Source organism: Guillardia theta (genome assembly GCF_000315625.1).
Source record: "Guillardia theta CCMP2712 unplaced genomic scaffold GUITHscaffold_17, whole genome shotgun sequence".
NCBI lineage: Eukaryota > Cryptophyceae > Pyrenomonadales > Geminigeraceae > Guillardia > Guillardia theta.
In genome coordinates this window covers 449,049-469,187 of record NW_005434657.1, presented here as the reverse complement: position 1 = coordinate 469,187, position 20,139 = coordinate 449,049, and the positions used below count along the sequence as shown (strand labels likewise).

The following is a 20,139-nucleotide window of genomic DNA, read 5'->3' as shown; positions in this document are numbered from 1 at the left end:
CTCTGTGTCTCATTCTACACGCGCCGGAGGAACAACACAACCGCCGCTGTCATCATCTTTCAGCAGTAGGAGGAGAGGAGTGGTGTGTTTTACTACTCCCCCCGCACACCCCGCTCTTGTTGATGTGGTGGAGGAGGAGGAGGAGGAGGAGCAAGGGGAGGTCAAGGAATCTGATCAATGTTCGCATTATCGGGGTGTTTGCGGGTAGATAGGAGGATGGCCTTTGTGGCCACTAAGTGCCCTTTCTGAAACTTTAGGATGCTGAAGAATTAAACATGTCTCTAAATGAGCCGGTGGATAGCGGAGACATTCATCCAAAACCTGGCTAAGACTCTGACCTGTTGAACTTGTGATCTCTATTTCAGTGAACTTGTGATCTCTGTTATCTATTTCAACTTGTGATTCTGAAATAGAGATCACAAGTATACTTGCGATTCTGAAATAGAGATCACAAGTATACTTGCGATCATTTTTTCATATGAGAAAAACGCCCGAAATACTTTTGCTGGGGGTTATTGTCAAGTGTACTTGGGAAAAGGATCGTTCCCTCCGACGCACTCCCTGAGGAGGGGAACAAGAGGCTGCAAGAGAAGAGGAAGGCTCCTGCGCGCATCTAGATAGAGGCAGAGGCATCGGAACAGATGTGGGGTGTGTTGGTAGAGGGCCATGGGCAGTGGGGGGGAGGTTAGGAGAGCCGTTGGAGGAGCTCAAGGATTCGTGTGAGGAAGAGAGGCTCTCTGATCTCAAAGACGTCTGAAGTGGATCATCTCCGATGGACGCGCCAACGGCGGGCAGGCGACAAGTGTCAGGGGCGGGGGAGGAAATTTACTGTGGGAGGGAGGAGAGATCACTGCCATTTCTTGAAAGCTTCTTGCAAGCTCTCGATGGCTCTTGAGGTGACCTGCCGCAATCCACGTAAAGCACGGCCTCCTCTTCCCCTTTCTCATTGGCATCAGCATCGGCAACAGCAACAGCAACAGCAACAGCAACAGCAACAGCAACAGCAACAGCAACAGCAGAAGCAGCATCAAAAGCAGAGGCATTAGCAGCAGCAGCAGCATCCGCCTATACTTCCACCTCCTCGCCCTGCTGGTCCGTTCACACACGCAAAAACAAGGTCAACAAGGCAGGAGCAGCACAAGTCAAGGAAGACAGGTCTCGTGCATCATCAGGGGCGAGCTCGTCCTGCTCCCTACCGGCCACTTCTGCGCGCCTTGCGTGTTTTGAAGAAAGAATATTGAGGTTCTGCCCAGCATGATCTCAGCTCGCTCTCGCTCCCTGGGTCGAACTCACCTGAAGCCCGCGTCATGGTACTGTTGGATGCTGTTGTGCTGAGTGCCGGAGCGATATGAGTGCTGGCTCTTCTCGAGCACAATCAATTTCTGGCAAAATCTTGATGATGGTCAGCGAACAGACAGAGGGCACAGAGAATAAGGAGAGGCCGGAACGGAGGCCTTGTAACGCAACACTTCATCTCACCTGCTCTCCCTCATGATCTCATGGGCCCTCTCATCCGTCCACGCTGCATGGAGTGAGCAACGAGAGCTGCAGTCTCAGTATCTTACCCGGAACGATCACAATGAAGGAGGCGGGCAGACTGTGCTCCTGGTGGTACCAAGAAGCCGGTCAAGTCAAGTTAAACACCGTATCCAGATTCACCTCCGTCTTCTGCAGGACTACTTCGATCGTTTCCGACATGAGCTGCATCGACTCTTCGACCTAAGGACGCACTCACCACCCTCAGAGGGACCTGAAGGCTCTCACGAAGGGAGGGTTGGCCTCGAACGATCCGCCCTTGAAGAAGTCCAGCCTACCCCGATCAGTCCAACGCTGTTGAAAGCTTGATCAGACTTCACGGCTTCACAGCTATTGTTGTTTGATGCTCCTCAAGACATGTTTTCGCTATGAGCCCTGCTACATCAACGCGCTACAGGATGTACAGCTCACATTTATGTCGAAGAAACTCCCCCTGCTTCCAAAGAACATGTCTGTGTCGAAGAAAGCTGCCGAGACTTCAGCGATGGAAGATACTACCAGGCTTCACCAGATCCGAACGACGGCAGGGTCGAGTTCAAGGGTGAGGCAAAACACTCATGAGCTACCCCGAAATTCTGAACCATGTCAGAGAGTCCTGCAGAAAGGAAAGTTCACAACCTCCTGCAGCGTCTTGAAGGCAGAGCTCGGAATTGCCGCCTCCACCCGTCCTGTTAGGATAGCACGCCATGGAGCTCCCCTCCTCTCACCTGATATCCTGCTCCTCCGATCGATTCGTATCTGCAGAGGGTCAGCAGGATGACTTGCTGGGGTCCTCGACTGACCTCTGAAGGAGGCAGAAAAGGCGGACGAGGAACAACTGTGGATCGTTTCCCTGCTCGTCATACATCCTCTTGACCTGCCGTTCAAAGATGGTGAGAGAAGGAGCGATCGGCCCACATCACCATCTCACCTTGAGGTAGTGATCGCGGTTGATGACCAGCATGGTGTCTCTCCACATGATCTGCGCAGAGACGTCACCGGTAGAGCGGAGGGAGGAGGGAGGAGGGCGGAAGAGGGAGAAGGAGGGAGGAGCGAGGAGGAGGAGGAAGGGCACACACCTGGATCTGACGATTCTGCAACTCCTTCTCGGTAACTGCCGACCGAATCAACTTGACTTGGGTGTCAACCTCGTCCTACCTTCTGGTATGTAACTCTCCACCCTCCTCCTGTTCTGCGTGCGAGCCTCCCATATGGTCTGGAGGGCCTCGGGGTCAACTCAGGCCGCAAATGTGCCGGGTCACCTTGGCCGCTTCAGTCGCTGCTTCCGACAGCTACGGGAGACGGTGAGGACAGCGACAAGAGGCACGTCACATGCAGCCACCTGCTTGCAGGTTGATTCGGATTCAGAGGGGTCCATGCCGGCTTTGAGAAGTTCTCTGGCGCACAAGGTAAGGGGGACGCAGCAGACGCTGAGGATCGAAGCACCTGTGTAGGCAGCTATCCACTCCGGCATTGGAGGGAATCAGCGGGTCCTCCTGCACAGATCAGAAGTCAAGGGTCGTGCCCAGGTTGTCTCCATGAAGATTGCCTTCTCTCCGTGTTTGGGGACGAGATTGCTGAGAAAGAAGAAGCTGAAGTGTTCAAGTGAGAGATCGCATTGAGATCTCATGGGGCGGGAGACCGAGTCAGAGCATTCCCAGGTTCTTTGGAGATCGAGTTGCTCCTTGAACATAGCTGCTCTCACACTCGCTCACAAAACTTCTGCATCCCTTCCCCGACGCTCACCTGCCGGACAGTTGACAGCAGGCTCTTGACTTGCTTGTCTCTTAGGACAGCGATCTCGGGCGTGTCTTCTTGGCTCATCTCTCCCGGAGCTAACATCTGCTGATTCCTGTAGACAACAGGGAGAAACTTAACTGTAGATTCGCACAAGAGCACAAGATGGCTTGAAAGAACAGGACGAGGAGCAGGGGCAGGAGGACAAGGACGAGGAGGACTGTCCGTCGAAACTACCCGATGCTTTGACGCGGGTGCTTCACTGCAGTTAAGATCAGCAATGGCCCTTGACGGCACTGATTCAGCATGTCACCTATCATGTCCATGGACGGGGCGCCCTTCCTCTTATGGTCCCCTAACAACCCCCGCCTCAACTTCGCGTCTTCACCTCCAACTCCTCACCCTCGGACGTATCGAATTTCGGAGTCGTCTCAGAGTCCGATCCCACTCCTTCAGGATGTCACAGAGCGCAAGGGAGACATCGTGTTCCTGCTCACCCATCTTGTTCGGGTGTTCCCAGCTTTGCTTTCCCGTCTTTGAATTGAAGTAGTAATGCCTCTGTGAATGCTCCTTATCAGGAGCTGTCCACATGATCATCTCAAAATTCATCTGAATCATCATCTTCTCCTTCATCTCCGTCTCCGCCACCATCCTCTGCTCGTTTCCTCTCCATCCTCGTAATCAACCACCTCTCACCTTCCAACTGTTCGAGAAATGTTTCGTCCAGCCTTCAGGCAGTTCTTCGTCCATGCTCATAGGGCTGCTCATGTTGCTTGCGGCGACGGGAGGGGGGAGGGGAGGGGAGGAGCAGCTGTTGGGGCTTGCTCAGAGATCACAGCAGGAGGGTAGGAGGGAGGAAGGGAGGAAGGGAGGAAGGGAGGAGGAAGGGAGAGGAGCCCCGGTGGACTCGGGCCCGGCCACCGGCCGCCCGGCCCGGCGCCCGGGCCCCGGTGACCGTGCCTGGGCAGTGGACCGGGACCCTGTCACACGAGTCACAGTAGTACGCCGGGTGACTCCGAGTCCGGTGTGGCCGGGCCGGGCGGCCGGGCGCCGGGCGCGGCGCCGGGCTCACGCCGAGGCCTGCCACTCAGCCGGGCCGGGCACTGGCGGCCCCCGAACGCCGTCTGCCCGCCGGGCACCTAGTAGCCGGGGGCGGAGACTCCGGGCCAGTGATACTCACCGTACCGCACGCCGACCGTCTCCGGGAGTCCGGAGTCCGGGCGTCCGGCCGCGGGGGCTCGGACCTGCCCGGCACCGTGAAGTCCCATTCACTCCGCTCGGCGCTCCCGCCGCACTGCGCGGCTTCCGGACAGCTTCCGACCGTCGGCGGGGTGACCGGGTCACCGTGACCGTTCAATGCACCGTCACCGTCACCGTCGGGATCATCCGTGGAGTAATAGTAGGAGTGTAATAAAACTATCACGGTCACCGTGACCTATACTAATTCCGTACTACTACAGTTAAGTTATTATTCCCGGAGGGCTTCCGGCTTTACAGTGCACCGTTAACGCGCAACAGCGCAAGAACCGTACGGTACCGGTACGGTCCCCACTACGCCTGGGCATCGTCGGGGTGTATCTGAGCCAGGACGGTCTCGTGACATCTGCCTGCCGGAGGCTCCGAGCCAGTAGTACGGTAGTAGCTAGCCTAGTAGCATGTCAGCAGCAGTGTCAGCGGTTTGCGTGGCAAGGTGGGCGGAAGGACCGTGACGTGTTCGGGACAGCACTGCGGCAGGAGGTCCGGGCGGGCGATCTCAAGGCGTCGGATACTTACGGAAATCTCCAGGTGTTAATAAGACGGTCGGTACGTCGCCGACAGTCGGAACGTGAAGGAAGGGGGTAAAAAAATATTCCGGCAGGCAGAGGACGAGAGGGTGCCGCGTGGCGAGGACTGTGCTGGAGCAGGAGAGAGGGACAGGAATGTTTCCAACATGGCAGTGTGAGTAGGGTATTCAGGGTGAGGGGAGGGAGGCAGGCAGGGAGGGAGGGAGGCAGGGAGGGAGGGAGGGAGAGTGAGTGAGTGAGTGAGTGAGTGAGGCAGACAGAGACAGAGACAGAGACAGAGACAGAGACAGAGACAGAGACAGAGACAGAGACAGTGACAGAGACAGAGACGGGAAGACAAAGCGAGCATTTGTTTCTAGCAGTCTGGTACCTCCTGTATCCTTGTACGCATAAGCTCGATCAGGCGTTCCAGCCACCAGTACCCAAGCGGCATGGACACTCGGGCCGCTCCCTCCTGCTCCGTCCGAGCCAGAATCCACCATCGCCCCCCCGTCACCGTCCAGCTCACCCTCGACTCCCTGAGCCCCTACTTCCACATGAGGCAGGAAGACGCCGCCTACTCCCTGGTAAGCCCCTCCTTGTTCTGTCTGCTGGGGGCGATGGATGCGGTGACTACGATGGCAGGGGATGTCGCTGACGAGCTTGAAGACGTGCTGCCGGAAGCTGGGCCTTGCTCGCTGGCCGTATGCACGAGGGTACACAGATCTTGTGACTCCACCAGCGACGGTGGAGGAGGGAGAGGGCTCGCAAGGGACGGACAGGCAAGCAGCATCTTGCGAGCCAAATGCCGAGGCGTCAGGAGAGGAGGAGGGACTGAGGCAGTCGGGGTCCAGAGGTCGGAGTGGGGGGCAGTTGTCTGAGGCAGCGAGCTACGATGGAGAGGACGAGGACGTTGACGAGGAGCTGCCAAAAGAAATCGGCATGCCGAGGCCGTTGAAAGGAGATGAAAGTGAGGAGGAGGGGCTCGGAGAGGGATGGGAGCCTCTTGAGGGGAGCTGGATAGCATGGTACATGACGAGGCCAGACTCGGACGGGGAACAGGATGTTTGGGCTATAGGAGAGTGACATCATGTTGAATGAGCTGGACACTACTAGGCTAGCAGGCAGGCTCGCGGCCGGGCTGATTTCTAACTTAACTTTGAGTAAAGAACACAGCTCAACACTCGGAGTGTGACAGCCCTCAGAACACTGACTGGGCCCGCCGCCGATCTGAGAGCAAATCATAAGTCGGCCACGGTCACGGTTCTGCAAACTTGAAACTTGAAAGGCTCACCGTCACCGGTGACCGTGTGGTCAATCTGCCAACGTCGGCGTGTTCGAAAACGAGGACGCCGGGGCATCGTGACTGAGGAGAGTCACGATAGTATAGAGGAGGCTTCAATGCGTGCTCACTGGCATCATGCTCAGACCCCCCGGTGAGAAAAGACTGATACAGTGAGTCACAGGCCCGGGGCACTGAGCGGCCGGCTCCGAACAGGAGGCTCCCCGGAACGCGCGGCCGCCGCCTGACACTGGCCTGACACCGGCGGCCCGGCCCGGCGGGGACTCTGATCCGCCGATCCGACCGTCGGACCGGCCGGGCGGGGCTGAGTCAGGCCGCTGAGTCCGGGCCTGATATTTAGCCCCCATCCCCACTAAGACCTGTATCTACTTTTTGGCCGAAAATACAGGAAATGGCATCAGGGTGTATGTTGGAGACGAGGGCTCGGAGGGCATAGGAGGAGGAGGAGGAGGAGGAGGAGGAGGAGGAGGAGGAGGAGGAGGAGGAGCAGGAGCAGGAGGAGGAGGAGCAGGAGGAGCAGGAGCAGGAGCATGAGCGGGAGCAGGAGCAGGAGCAGGAGCAGGAGTAGGAGCAGGTGGTGGTGGTGAAAGGGGTGGTAGAGGAAGAAGATAGTGAAGTATTTCTGAGGTACGGTTGAGTTGACATTTCAGGGCAAGTCAAGTTGCACTGGTCGAGCAACAACAACGAAAATGCTGGCATTGACTTTCTTGGTCCTCTCAGCAGATGAGAAGGGAGCGGCCTCTTGGGGAGACTACCCGAAGCAAGCACATGACCTGAACCGACTTGAGGGGTGAGCGGTTACCTGCTGCTGGAGCCTGGCAAGGGCAGCTGTTGTACCAAGGCGTCCAGCAGCAAACAAAAGGCTCTCGATGTTCCGGGGCAAGTTGTTCAAAGCTGTATCAGCAGGAGACGAGAATGAGGTGAAAAGGCTGATAGAGGAGAGAGTTGATGTGAACGAGAGAGGGTACCGAGGAGGCCCATTGCATGAAGCTTCTAGGAGGGGACGGACGGAGATCGTTGGCCTTCTTTGTGCCTCGTCGGCCGACGTCAACGCAAGGGACATCACTAAGGAGACCCCGCTACACTGTGCGGTCTCGTGCGGTCACCTGGAGGTAGAGCAAGCAGACTCCGTCTGCTGACGCCCCTTGACCTGAGCTTGTGCTTTCACAGGCAGCAAAGGTCCTGCTCTGCCATGGAGCAGAGGTCAACAGCCAGGAGTTTGCGGGGAGCACGCCACTGCATTCAGCCACTACGTCGCTGTTCATTCCGAGCATACAGGTGGGAGGGACGGGCATGCAGGAGAGCAGCGGCTGACGTGGATGGCGCAGGTACGGCAACAACTCATTGAATTGCTCATGGCGGCGGGAGGGGACCCTTCGATTCGTGACAAGGTGAGGGACAAGCGCTGGGTCTTGTGTGCAGTGAAGTTGCGAGGAGGTCGGAATCGGCCCGATGGAGAATTTCTACGTGCAGAGAGTGAGGAAGGTGACTGAGAAGCGTCTTTCCCTCCCCTCCGAGCGAGTCTGTTGATCTCGTCATGTTGGAAGGCCATGGCAGATCGGGACGCGGATGCGAAGCGAGATTCAGAGATGCGCAAGTACCTTGAGCTGGCAGGTGATTGAAAGAGGAAGGGGTTGGTCGTTTGCAGTGAAGCCCGTCAGCAGAGGTGAATCAGGGTTGTTGCAACGAGGCTGAGGAGCATATTGATGGACCTGGTGTCTTTTTTTCCTCTTGACTTGCCGTAATGTTTCTGATCTCGTCCTCCAAAGCTTCTCCAAAGAGACATGAAACCGACTCCAAGAACAGCCTTGTCAAAGTCGATGGCACCAAGAGTTGTTTGTATGGCACCCACAGGTACACGATGATCAGTCTCATGCTATTTGTCAGGTCCGGCGAAGTTCCATCCAACAGCAAGACAGACGTCGGCTACGATACAACTCATCACAAGATATCCATGGTGATCAGTAGACTCTTCGACTCCCCTTAGGTGACATCCGCTGTTTTCAGTGGATCGAGGGGGCCAACAAACTGTTTGCAAGATCCACCAACGACAGGTTTGACGCTTCTCTTTTGTGCTTTTGGAACAAGCAAGGCAATGACTTTGGATGTGTAGATCGAAGGAAATGTCTGTCAGAGACGGGAATGATCAGGAGTGCGGCGGAAAATCGTCGGAGTCGGAGAGAGAGTGCTCTGCAGAGAGGGCACATGGTGACGACATCAGCCGACTCCCAGGTAAGTTCTTCCCTCCTCCCTCCTCCCTCCTCCCTCCTCCCTCCTCTCGCCTCTCGCCTCTCGCCTCTCTCCTCTCTCCTCTCTCCTCTCCTCTCCCCCTTCCCCTCTTTCCTCGTTCCCCTCTCCCCCCTTCTCCGCTTGTTCCTCTTTCCTCTGCCATGTGTCCTGTGTCTCTTATCCTCTACATCCTCTCTCATATCTTTCTCACCCTCCCTCCCCTTCTTTCTCCCTCTCCCCCTCCCCCCGTCAACGTCCTCCATGACCAGCCTCCTTCTCTTCAGGGGGCTGGCATGGTTTTGGCGAGCAGTTCTGGGGCACGGGACATTCAGCTCTGAAGCAGAGGACGCAAATCACGGACATGTTGTCGTCATTCGCTCCTGTAGCTTGACTCTTGTGATCTCCGCCTTGTAACGACTTGTCTCAACAGCTCTTCCCTTCCCCTAGCAAGGACGACGACGTGCTGGAACAAGACCCTATCACTGTGAGCCCGGTGCTGAGGTGCGGCGGATGGGACACTGAGGCTGCCGCAAGGTTTGGAGAGAAGTTGTCATCCCGGAGTGGGAGGCTCGATGCAACGGTGAAGGCGTGCGCAAGATCTGGCGGCAGGGAATTTCTCCTTACGTGCGGGGGCAAGTCTGGAAGAACGCGATTGGCAACGACCTGAAGCTCTCAGAGAAGGTCGATGGGCTTGCAGGGGTAGCGATGATGTTGAGGTGCCGGGCAGGATTACCAGGAGATGCTGAGGATGGTGGATGACTTCGTGAGGAAGGACCAGGAGGTGTGAAGTTTGAGAGCAAGGGTCCTCTCCTTCCTTTCACCTTCCCGTATCGCAGCTACTCCCCCACGAGAGGGAGGCGACCCAGATGAAGGGGTTCGAGTTCGTGGAGCACGCCATGTTCGGTAGGACTGCCCTCTTGCTGGTAGAGGATGGTGATGATGCTGGGGCAGACGACAGCTCGTCCGTACGGCGCTCTGAAGAGAAGCAAGGGAAAGAAGTGTTCCTCGAGCCTCCCTGGATCGATCACCAAACCATCCGGCAGATCGAGCTCGATCTCGACAGGTCAAGTGCCATGAGGGTCTGGAGGCGTCTTGACGTTTTTCCTCAGAACTTACACGGAGTTGGGGCTGTTTGCCACCGACGGGGTCTATCACAGCCACCTGAGGAACGTCCTGCGCGCTTACTCGTGCTTCCGACCGTCGATCGGTTATGTCCAGGTAGGGCAGGATGGAGCAAAGAGAGGAGATGGCAGGAGGGGATGACGGGAGGGGGCAGGGGATGGGATACATCGCCAGCATCTTCTTGGTGTACATGAAGCCTTCGGACGTGTTCGTCTGCATGGCAAACCTCCTGCACCGGCATCACTTCCCTGCCTTTCTCAAGGTGGACATCCACGGGATCGACAGGTGAGGGGGCGGGGGAGGAAGAGGAGGAGGCAGCGGCTGGGGTCAAGAGGGCGCAGGTTTGTGGCAGCCTTTGAGGAGAGCTTTCACCATCATCTTCCCAACCTCTACCGGCACCTCAAGGCCATCGGAGTCGACTCGAGGCTGTTCCTCGTCGAGTGGTGGATGACGGTCTACCCTCTCCCCCCCCCTCCCCCCCCTCGCTCGCTGATCCCCCGGCTCGCTTGCAGGGGTTCTGCACGGTCTTGCCGATCGATGCTGCTAGCGTTGTGTGGGACCTTCTCCTCTTGGAGGTGAGGGGAGGGAGAGACCAACAGAGAGGGAGGAAGGGGGAGAGAGGAGGGAGAGGGGGAGAAGAGACAAAGAGCGAGTCGAGAGGGGAGAGGGGAGAGGGAAGACGAGAGAGGGGAGGAGCAACGCAGCAAGAAACAAAGGCTCTGTGATTGGACAGGAGAGGGAGGGAGGAAGAGACGGGGAGGAGCAACGCAGCAAGAAACAAAGGCTCTGTGATTGGACAGGAGAGGGAGGGAGGAAGAGACGGGGAGGAGCAACGCAGCAAGAAACAAAGGCTCTGTGATTGGACAGGAGAGGGAGGGAGGAAGAGACGGGGAGGAGCAACGCAGCAAGAAACAAAGGCTCTGTGATTGGACAGGAGAGGGAGGGAGGAAGAGACGGGGAGGAGAGCCGGGCTCTTGTGAGGTGTTTGTCCCAGGGGATCGCATCTTTTGTGAGGATCACGATCGGCGTCCTTCATGAGCTGGAGGATGATCTTGTTCAAGCTCCGCTTGAGGTGAGCGAGCATGGTCCCATGCACGAGGGTCTGACACCCCCGTGTTCCTACCGTCCTCTCCATCTTTATCTCCTCCCCTTCTCCCCTCCTCTCCTCCCCTTCTCCTTGTTTTTCCTCCCCTCCCCTTTCCTCTCCTTTCATCGTTTTTCATCTTCTGACCTCTAGGCGCAGGTTTGCTTGACATGCTTAACGCACATGGAAGACTTCTTCGAGGTGACTTCCCTCCCTTCGTTCCAGTCTCTCTCTTCTCTGTCCTTCTGCATCAAAGAGCAAAGCTCACACCTTCAATGCAGACCGGAGGGTCGCAGGAGCAGGACACGGCTCAGCTTCGGAGGAAGAAGTCGTTCAAGTCTGTGCTGGACTACGCGAACTCGCTGGACATCTCCTCGGATCACTTCATGAGGGCGGTGGAGAAGGACCGGAGGGCTTCGCTCTCCTCCTCGAGCAAGGACGTCCGGCAGCTGCTCCGTCAGATCGCAATTCTTGCCAAGGAGGACGAGAAGGCTGCAAGGGAGCGCAGGAACCACCTGCACGACGCCATCCTCGAGCGCTGGACCAACGTGTGGCGAGCGGCGAAGAGCTGGTCGGACGAGATAGCAGGAGACGAGCAAGGGCGAGCAGGAGAAACAACCGTGAAGGGGGAGCAGGAGGGGGAGCAGGAGGAGCGGCAGCAGAAGGATGGGTCATGCCCTGGAAGAGGGACAGGGGAAGGGGGGGGGGAGGTGGAGGAGGAGACAGTGGAACAAGAAGAGGGTCTGATGGGGAGGCCCCAAGTTGTTTCTGCTCCTCTCAATGCAGTCGTTGAGGCAGCTGAAAAGGTTGTTATGCCTCCTCCTCCTCCTCCTCCCTCTATCCTGCTCCTCAGTCCTTCTCTTCTGCCCGCCGTCCTGCATTCCCACCCTCCTACTCCTGCCCGCGTTCTCCCTCTTATTCACCATCCTCTCCCTCTCTTTGGGTGCACGACTCCGTCCTCTGATCCCCTGTGCTCCTCCTCCCTCCTCTCATCTCCTCCCTCCTCTCATCTCCTCCCTCCTCTCATCTCCCTCCTCTCACCTTCTCCTGCAGCTCTCGCGGGAGTTTCAGAACGCTGCCGAGGTCTTCCGCGGACGTCACATCCTCCCCTTGGCGTCTGGTGCCACAGGGATGAAAATCCCATGGCAGCTGGGCAGAGCTGAGAGAGCAGAGGAGGGAAGGTGAGACGAGAAGTCGCTGATCCTTCTGCTCCTGCTACTGCTCCCTCCTTCCCCTTCCGTCTCGTCCTCGTCCTCGTCCTCCCTCCTCGTTCTCCCTCTTCCTCCTCTCTTCTCCCTCCTCGTCCTTGACGTACCTCCTGCAGCAACGAAGAGGGCGATGGTGGATCTCGGGTCATTCCTCCAACTCCTTCACCTCCTCCTCCTCCTTCATCCATTGCCGCCGCCACTCTCCTTGCTTCGTCACCCTCGACCGGAGCACGAAAGCTCGAGCCCTCGGACGTGGAGGGAGCCTTGCTGGTGCAGCTACACGTCCCTCCTTGCCGCCTCTGCTTCCTCCCACCCTTGTCACTTCTCTTCTGCGAACCCTCCCATCCCCCTTCCCCTCCCCCCCAATCCTTCCGCCCCTTCCTTTCCAGCACACACACCTACGCCTGTCGTCCTTTTCCCTCTCTCTCCCCCCTTCATGTCCTGACTGACGTTCACTTCGACCCCAGCAGGCCAAGGAGAGTTCAGCAGTCGAGCGGGAGGTGAAGCCGCTAGGTAGAGGCTTGAGAGGACGAGAAGGAGTCTGACGCTATTGAACCAGTTCCTGCTCCTGCCTTCCACCCTCGAGCGTTGAAGATGGCGGAAGGTGGAGCTGGGCATGTACAGTAAGCACAAGAAACATACAGACACAACAACATGATCGGCAGTAGATCTCGAACGAACAAGTTCGACCTCAGATAAGAAAGAAAGCTATAGAACCAGTAAGCTGCGCTGGACAAACAAGCAGCAAACAACGCTCGGATGCAGAAATTATTCAAACTTTCGTGAACTACAACACCACAGACTAGATATCAACAAGCGTGACGAGCATCGATAGGTGTCACGGCAGTAAATAACCAACTTAAATTTCCACTCATGAGAGTTTTTCATTCTTTTCCTAATTTCCCTCCAAGCTCAACACAACACATCCGCTCTTCCCAAAATTTACTATTCACTTGTTATCTGCATTTACTTATCCGGGACGGTGACTTCCCCTGCACAAAGGATCAGCGTCTGCCGCATGTCGCGAGTCGCTCTCACCGCTATCGATCTCCTCCTGCACCTGCTTGGGAGACTTGCCAGCAACAGTGCAACCCACAGAGAAAGCGGTTCCCAAAATCTCCTTGACAGTTCCCTTCAAGTCCTTAGCCATGGACTTGTCACGCATCTGGAGCAAACAATCAGCCAGAGCAGGTGAACACACAAGAAAACACAAACAACGAATACTTGCAGCAGCAGCAGCAGCCGCAGCAGAATCATCGCCTCCCCCCCTCACCTGGCGGGCAATGTCGACAATCTCATCCATGGAGATGTTGCCGCTGTGCTTGACGTGCTTGACCTTCTTGCGATCTCTTGCTGGCTCCTTGAGCGCCTTGACGACCAGGGAGGACGCGGTGGGCACGAGGACTACGGTAGCCTGACGGTTCTGGCAGATAAGCTTGACAGTAACGTTCATTCCCTTCCAGGCCTTGGTGGCCTTGGCGATGTCATCACCGACCTTCTTGGGGGACTGCAGCATGTCAGGCGCTGCTGAGCCGGCAGGTCATGAGCGTCTTACCATACCAAGAGGACCGATCTTGGGGGCGAGGGAGGAGCCTCCGGGAACCTCGCCTCCCTTGACACGGATGGAAACTGGAAACGACTTCAGATGCTCGTACAAGGGAGAGAGCAGCGGGTGGGACAGAGCCCAAGAACTACACGGCACCGTCTAATGTGCAGCAACTTCCCTCCCCCTGAGCTAGAAACTGTCTTGTATACGTGTCTTGTATATGCTCCATACGGGTTCAACCAAACAAAGGAAGCACAGCAGATAGTATGTCATTCTTGTTCGAAGAAAAAACTTCACAGGATTACACATCAAAATCGTGACAAATACCTCAAACACTCAAGCTAATTCAGGAGTGCAATACTGTCATGCATAAAGCAAAAAGACCCTTGATCCACATTTTTGCATGTTGTCAACACTCACCAATCAAGGAGTATTGTTTGTCTACCTCCTTCTATACTACACATTGAACGTCCTCTAGCACGTCACACGTATACTCTAGCTCCTGCTTTTTGTCTTCACTTGACATCCTCTCTGAATCGACTCATTCTCTCCCCTGCTCGCGATCCTTCATCCGCACGAGTTCCTGTTCGCAGCTATCCCAGTCCGTGCGAGCCCCTTTCTCTCCTGCTTCTCCTTCTCCACCAGGTGCTTGGCATTCCTGATTTTCTCGTCCTCCTCTTCACCATTCCTCCTCCTCCTCCTCCTCACCTTCGATGATCTGCGACGGGTCGAACTTGGGGGGCATGGCGATCGGCTTTCCTGTGCACGAGGGCTTCTTTCTTTCTTTCTTTCCTTTCACCCCCACCCCCCTCTTTCTCATCTCTACTACCCCACCTGTCACAAAGCCCCTCATCCCTCTCGTGCCCAGTTTCATATTCTCATCCCCCTCATACACCCCCTGCCACCTACTGGCCGAGGGTCCCACTACCCCTCCTTCTAGCTCACATCACCCACCCTGTGCCTATCCTCTACCCACCTAATCATCCCTTGTTTATGATAGAAGGGAGGGGGGTACTGGTACTATGGGTGCGGTATGAGGACACAAATCATGGTCCATCCTCAAATTATCACCCTACCCTCTTCTTTCTGTGTGAATTCGCTGAATATGACCGGTACAATCGGTTTCTATCACCCTACCTAGGGAGGAATCTGCTCGGCTCTAAGAGGGGGTGGTGTAGCGTTATATGGCAATGAAAGTCTGGTTTCCAGTTTGCCATGTTGCAGGGGGAGCGAAGGGACGAGATGGTGGGAGAGGCAGAGACAGAGGGAGAGGGAGAGCAGGTGGAGGAGAGGAAACAGGACAAGATTGATTCAAGATAGGTCGAAGAGTCCTGTGAAAGAGTGTTCCAGGTAGTGGGATCACTGTTGATGATTGTGGGGTAGGATTTTCACCTTTGTTTCCTTCAGTTTTTGGTTGGATGTAGCGATTGCGCAAAAAAGGCGATGCCTATTTCGTATATCTGAAAGGATGAGTGCTAGAGAGTCTCTCGACTCTAGTCCATTGCGCTGTAAGAGCAGGAGAGTAGAAAGAGGGTGCCAGCGCAACGCATCACACAAAAGGCGGGACGAGATTGAGTGGCATATTGATGCCCAGCAAGCGAAGAAGTGACTGAGGTCATGGAATCACACGCGCAAGCTCTTACAAGAGCCATCGATCCATCGATCCATGACTTGGCTTTCATACTCTGACTTGTAATTCACAGGAAAATGTTGTAGTTGCGCCGGATCAAAGGCTTTGCACGGCAGCGCCAATCATGGCTGCCCAGAACAACGAGACGATGAATGAAGCTCTGCTGGACCAGGTGGTCGACAGCGATGACCGGCCAGACACAAGCACAGAAGCACCGAGCTCCCGGAGAAACTCAGACGAGTTCCGATCTCTCGATAGGATTGCACTTGCCTACCATCGCCGAGAACTGGAGATAGCTTCTTCATCATGGTCGATCCCTTGGAAACGAATCAGCGCTCTTTTCTTCATAGCCTTAGCCGTTGCCACGTGGGTCACAGAGATCGAAGTCACAAAGTCCGTCCTCTCAGGGGTGGATCCGTACAACAATCCGTACATGCTGGTATGGATGGCGCACAACTTCAGTATGGTCCTAGGGTTCCTCATGGGAGGAATCACTGCCTGCATGATACCTAAGAGCGAAGGGAGGCAATCTCTTACCAACATGGTTTTCCGCCCTCAGGGCACGTTCTTGGTAGCACCTCATCCTGTTCTGTGGCAGGCTGGTGGCTGACAGTCTCGCAGTGGAGCAGCTTCTGGCTTTCAGTGTTGTGCAACCTGTGCACGTGGCTGTGGTTCGCTTCCATACCTCTGACGGACGATGTCGTCAACACAGTCATATACCAGGTAGCGTCTGCTGGCCCTGCCGATCCCATCTCATCCCCTGGCAGTCGTGCTGTGTCTGGTGCTTCATTATCTCTGTGGTCATTCTGGGGGAGAAGGTCACAGTTATCAAGGTCTTGGCTACGATATGCACTTTCTCCGGTGTCGCAGTGATCAGGCATGCCCGCAGCTGAGCAGTTCTTGAGCTTGCTGACCCTGTTTGTAGCTCGTGGCCGTGTGTAGCCAAGTCCGCAGCTCAGCAGGTGGTGCTGGGTGAAAATCTCTGGGGGGATACGCTGTGCTTGTGCTCAGCCATCTGCTATGCACTCTATGAAGTCTTGCTGAAGATGCTCGGGTCGCAAGCCAACGAGGAGGAGGTTGCGCACGAGGACGAGTCGGTGTATGGGCACATGTCTTATGTGCCCTTGCAAGACTCGTTGGAGGGTCTCCGGTCGGCCTCGTCGTTGGGGTTCATGGTGGTGGGTCGAGCTCTCCGACCACTGCGGCGGTGACCTTGTCTCAGGGGTGGATGGGGTTGTGGAACCTGACGCTGCTGTGGGCTCCCGCGGCGATTCTGCACTTCAGCGGATATACGGTCAACTCGATGACGCGAACATGACATGTTGGTAACCTTCGCCGCAGACTTTCGTTCTGCCGCATGAAGATGTTCTTCCTTACCTCCTCCTGGACTGTTTCTTGGAAGGAGCATACCTTGTGTGGCTTGCTATCGCCATCGCCTTGAGTAGCCCACTGTTCGTCACCATCGGGACGGTCCTAGCGATCCCTGCCTCTGCCGCTGCAGATACGTTTCTTCATGGAATTACCTGCCCTCTGCTGAGCTTTGTTGGAGGAGGTAACGGTCAGGAACTCTGCCGGGCATGAAGGTTTGACATGGTCCTTTTTCGCAGGCCTGGTGTTGCTCGGGTTTGTGGGGATCAACATCACGTTTCTGGTTGAAGGAAGAAGAGGCTGGCCTTCCTGGCTGTAGCTGAGCTAATACTTCATTCCTACCTACTTCATTTGTACATTCTTGCTCCAAAGTTTCACGATTGTGTTAGTTGGACTATACGAGTCGCTGGAGTCTGCTGATCGCCAAGTCACCGTGGGCGTGAGATTCCATGGGCAGGAGTCGGCACCAGTCTCCTTCTCGATGACCTCGCTGGTGACCGACGGTGGCTTCCTGGGGCTGGCCCGGTTGCCCCACCGTCCGATCTGCCACCGGCCCGGGAATGGCTCCGGCCGGACTCTGCAGGCCCGGGCCCATGAGGATGCCAAGGGTCACTGAATCCCCGTTCAAGTTAAGTCCAAGAAGGTACACGGAGGGGTGTCTAGAACCGCAGTTAGTAGGGGTGGTCGCAAGTCCGAACCGTACGGTACGGTACAAGTACCCACCCGTGGCCCGAGCCTGAGCAAAAGAAGCCTCTGAGTGAAGAGTCTGTTCCGGTAGGAGGGGTCCGGTCTCTAGAAAGGAAACAATGGGGGTGGGTCATGACCTGAAAGATATATGTGACTGGGAAACAAGGGGTGGGGGTACTACCTAGTGGATGATAATATCCCGATGTTGAACAACCTACCCCCCTTTCCGCTACATACCCCTACCCCTCTAAAGACTTTAATATAGAGGGGTAATTTTCTCCATGTTGGGGGGTGGTCGAAGGGTGGGGTGGCTCGACAACAGTCGATATTTGTACTCCAGACGAAGTTATAATCATTTTAACTCTAAAACGAGTTTTATGATTGACAACAGTGCCAACCATGCGCTGCTCTGCGAGAAAGCATGCAATACCCCTCCCTTCTTACCGCTCCCTACCGCTCCCTACCCCTTCTACCCCTCACCAACTCTCCTCAACTCTCTCATTCTTCCTCCCTCTTGCCTGGCTGATACATTCTTGTCTTCACTTCACTCTCCTCGTAATCATCCTTCCCACTGCTCCTTCGTGACTCTGAATTCTGTCGCCAACATCCAATCTGTTTTGTCAGTCATTGTATTGAGTGCATCAGTTTTCTGCAGTGAATGTCATAGAACATGGTGTTGTTTTGCACGCTCGTCTCTATCACATCATCAGTCCCATAGCTATCACATCATCAGCTCCATCGTCGCAGCTTCGCATCGAGTCCTACCCTGTTCCTTGAAAACCAGTGTTCATAACGTCTCTCGTGTTCCCGTCGTTTCCGTCTCGATCTTGTTGACCCTGCTTACCCCAAGGTTCTCATCACGTATCATGCCCATCGCTCACAGCAATGGCTTCGATACTGCAGCAAGCAAGCCTGCCCCGATCATGGAGTCGTCTGAGGAAAGTCTGCCAGACAAGGGGAAGCTGGTGGCGTACCTTCTCTCCATCGAGTGCTCGTACTGCCAACCTGTCCCTCCGCTCACTGTGTTGACAAGCTTGCAGGAACCTGGTGAACAAAGACTTCCTGTCGAAGTCGGACCCTACCTGTGTGGTATACTCTCCATGCTCCATATGTTGATCGACGTGTGACTGCACGTCCAGGTCTCTACCAAGAACAAGAACAATCACTGGGTGGAAGTGAGCAAGCGCAGCATGACAGAGAGACTGGCGAGCGTTGACTGTTGCTCTGCAGGTCGGGCGAACTGAGCAAATGAAAGATAATCTGAACCCAAAGTGAGCGGTCAGGAGGTTGAGATAGAGCCGTTGTTGCTGAGTTTGATTGATACAGGTTCACAAGGAAGATAGAGGTAGACTTCATACCCAACTTGCATCAAGAGATCAAGTTTGACATCTACGACATCGACGAGATCGGGACCACAGACTTGTCAAAGCAAGACTTTCTCGGAGGGTACGAGACCAACTTGAAGTCTGTCATCAAAGGGGAGGTAAATCGGTCGAACCTGGAAGTGGAGGAGAACAAAGGGTCGAACAAGTACGGCACCATCACCGTGAAGGCGGAGGCGGTTGAGACGGTGTACCACCTTCCTCCTGCTAGCAGCTGGATCAAGGACGGGAGGTTGAAAAGGAAGGAAGTGACAGCGCTGGTGAGCTGGAAGAGTAAGCACGCGATCTTGTGCCAAGACGCGTTCGTCTTCCTGGATGAGGGCGCGGAAGAAGCGAGTGACTGGGTCCCCCTCCACGAGATCGCGTTCGTGAAGGAGGTTGATGAACCGCAGTCGCAGGAGGAGGAGACTGCATTCGTCATTCAGACGGTCTCCAGCGGAAGGAACGGAGGGCGGGCGTACGTCTTCCACTCCTCGACCGCGTTGGAGGTCAAGAGCTGGTGCTCGGCACTGCAGCTGGGGGTTAAGGATCAGCTGGCGAGTATGAAGAGAGCGCAGGAGATCGAGCAGCATGGGGGAAGCTGGTTCGAGTGGGCCAGGTTCAGGACACTGCAAGTGTACGAGTCGATCTTTTCCCAGGTGCTCATCGCGCTCTCTATCATCGCGAACTTCTCGCTCGACTGCATCCAGGCGGAGGTGCAGCTGGAGGAGACGGACGCCATGTACTCGATCCTGTCCCTCATAAACTTCTGCATCATGGTAGGACTCCTTGTGGTCTCAGTGGGGGATGACTGACAATCTTGGCAGATGGTCTTCGCATTTGTAAGTGGACCCCTCCTTCCCCCTTCCACCGCCTACCCCTCGAACGCTTCTTGCTCCCTCCCTCCCTCCCTCCCTCCCCCCCTCCCTCCCTCCTGATCTCCGTCGCTCCCTCCCCCCTCCCGTTCCTTCTCACACCTCTCGTCAGCCTTTCTCCTCCTCCCCTTCTTTTGCGTCCATTGAAGTATCCGGGGCAGGAGCTTCTTATCAATCTCTTCTCCCGCTCCTACAACTACTTCCAACCTTTCTACTCCAACATGTGGAACATCTTTGAGCTGTTCGTCGTCTGCCTGTCCGTCTGGTCCTACGTCGTGGACTCCAAGACCCTCCGGCTCGTCTCTCTCTTCAGAACCCTCAGGATGTTCCGAGTTATCCGCATCTTCAAGAAGCTCAAGGCTCTCAATCGCATCATGGGAGCGCTGGCCGCTGCCCTGGTCCCTCTGATCAACGCGTTCATGATCATGATGCTCATCACTTGCGTCTATGCCGTCATGGCGACCCATCTCTTCGGCAAGGATCACCCGGAATTCTTCGGCAATTTCAGCGCATCTCTCTTTACCATGTTCCAGGTGTGGAGGAAGAGGAGTGAGAGAGGAAGAGGGAGGAGGAGGAAGGAGGAGGAAGTGGAGGAGGAGGAGGAAGTGGAGGAGGAGGAGGAGGAGGATGGAAGAGGAGGAGGAGGAGGAGGAGGAGGAGGAGGAGGAGGAGGAGTAGGAAAGGAGGAGGAGGAGGAGGAGGAGGAGGAGG

The 20,139-nt window shown here is 55.8% G+C and overlaps 5 protein-coding genes across 5 annotated transcripts; 3 read left to right on the top strand and 2 right to left on the bottom strand.

Moving 5' to 3' along the window:
• Nucleotides 1-1,065: 1,065 nt before the first annotated feature.
• On the bottom strand, nucleotides 1,066-4,020 carry GUITHDRAFT_135823 (hypothetical protein; the record flags this gene model as incomplete). Its single annotated transcript, XM_005836567.1, has 21 exons — nucleotides 1,066-1,086; nucleotides 1,197-1,245; nucleotides 1,294-1,392; nucleotides 1,480-1,522; nucleotides 1,566-1,605; nucleotides 1,660-1,719; nucleotides 1,765-1,830; nucleotides 1,948-2,003; nucleotides 2,045-2,111; nucleotides 2,244-2,274; nucleotides 2,319-2,392; nucleotides 2,447-2,497; nucleotides 2,595-2,669; nucleotides 2,778-2,807; nucleotides 2,858-2,912; nucleotides 2,962-3,011; nucleotides 3,262-3,367; nucleotides 3,490-3,548; nucleotides 3,641-3,702; nucleotides 3,750-3,906; nucleotides 3,949-4,020. 21 exons carry the CDS (start codon nucleotides 4,018-4,020, stop codon nucleotides 1,066-1,068), a joined length of 1,323 nt encoding a protein of 440 aa, XP_005836624.1.
• A 1,552-nt stretch (nucleotides 4,021-5,572) lies between these two features.
• GUITHDRAFT_104604 (hypothetical protein) lies at nucleotides 5,573-6,101 on the top strand (the record flags this gene model as incomplete). The annotated part of the gene is made up of 2 exons (XM_005836566.1): nucleotides 5,573-5,602; nucleotides 5,661-6,101. The coding sequence occupies 2 exons, from the start codon at nucleotides 5,573-5,575 to the stop codon at nucleotides 6,099-6,101; spliced, it is 471 nt and encodes a 156-aa protein (XP_005836623.1).
• Nucleotides 6,102-7,187: 1,086 nt separating this feature from the next.
• On the top strand, nucleotides 7,188-12,781 carry GUITHDRAFT_162060 (hypothetical protein; the record flags this gene model as incomplete). The annotated part of the gene is made up of 25 exons (XM_005836565.1): nucleotides 7,188-7,430; nucleotides 7,489-7,596; nucleotides 7,647-7,803; nucleotides 7,876-7,932; nucleotides 8,088-8,172; nucleotides 8,206-8,275; nucleotides 8,326-8,372; nucleotides 8,432-8,550; nucleotides 8,858-8,910; nucleotides 8,978-9,031; nucleotides 9,082-9,228; nucleotides 9,275-9,328; nucleotides 9,384-9,450; nucleotides 9,499-9,610; nucleotides 9,657-9,765; nucleotides 9,824-9,954; nucleotides 10,011-10,122; nucleotides 10,182-10,244; nucleotides 10,664-10,741; nucleotides 10,913-10,954; nucleotides 11,035-11,559; nucleotides 11,807-11,934; nucleotides 12,078-12,231; nucleotides 12,429-12,474; nucleotides 12,521-12,781. 25 exons carry the CDS (start codon nucleotides 7,188-7,190, stop codon nucleotides 12,586-12,588), a joined length of 2,829 nt encoding a protein of 942 aa, XP_005836622.1. The 3' UTR covers nucleotides 12,589-12,781.
• A 44-nt stretch (nucleotides 12,782-12,825) lies between these two features.
• On the bottom strand, nucleotides 12,826-14,270 carry RPL12e (large subunit ribosomal protein L12e, cytoplasmic). The gene is made up of 5 exons (XM_005836564.1): nucleotides 14,216-14,270; nucleotides 13,517-13,590; nucleotides 13,235-13,468; nucleotides 13,000-13,126; nucleotides 12,826-12,953 (listed from the first exon to the last, which is right to left on the bottom strand). Exons 1-5 carry the CDS (start codon nucleotides 14,250-14,252, stop codon nucleotides 12,928-12,930), a joined length of 498 nt encoding a protein of 165 aa, XP_005836621.1. The 5' UTR covers nucleotides 14,253-14,270; the 3' UTR covers nucleotides 12,826-12,927.
• A 946-nt stretch (nucleotides 14,271-15,216) lies between these two features.
• On the top strand, nucleotides 15,217-16,873 carry GUITHDRAFT_151419 (hypothetical protein). Its single transcript, XM_005836563.1, has 6 exons — nucleotides 15,217-15,708; nucleotides 15,759-15,860; nucleotides 15,905-16,014; nucleotides 16,063-16,315; nucleotides 16,360-16,431; nucleotides 16,479-16,873. Exons 1-6 carry the CDS (start codon nucleotides 15,262-15,264, stop codon nucleotides 16,716-16,718), a joined length of 1,224 nt encoding a protein of 407 aa, XP_005836620.1. The 5' UTR covers nucleotides 15,217-15,261; the 3' UTR covers nucleotides 16,719-16,873.
• The last annotated feature ends 3,266 nt before the right edge of the window (nucleotides 16,874-20,139 follow it).

Excerpts from the sequence above, each read along its gene's own strand:
- RPL12e (XM_005836564.1), bottom strand. The coding sequence starts at position 14,252 with ATGCCCCCCAAGTTCGACCCGTCGCAGATCATCGAAG. Across the intron at positions 13,469-13,516 it reads AGATCGGTCCTCTTGGTATG|TCCCCCAAGAAGGTCGGTGA; the intron begins GTAAGACGCTCA and ends GACATGCTGCAG. Across the intron at positions 13,127-13,234 it reads TTGTCGACATTGCCCGCCAG|ATGCGTGACAAGTCCATGGC; the intron begins GTGAGGGGGGGA and ends TGTTTGCTCCAG.
- GUITHDRAFT_151419 (XM_005836563.1), top strand. The coding sequence starts at position 15,262 with ATGGCTGCCCAGAACAACGAGACGATGAATGAAGCTCTGCTGGACCAG. Across the intron at positions 15,861-15,904 it reads TCAACACAGTCATATACCAG|TCGTGCTGTGTCTGGTGCTT; the intron begins GTAGCGTCTGCT and ends ATCCCCTGGCAG. Across the intron at positions 16,432-16,478 it reads TGCACTTCAGCGGATATACG|ACTTTCGTTCTGCCGCATGA; the intron begins GTCAACTCGATG and ends CCTTCGCCGCAG.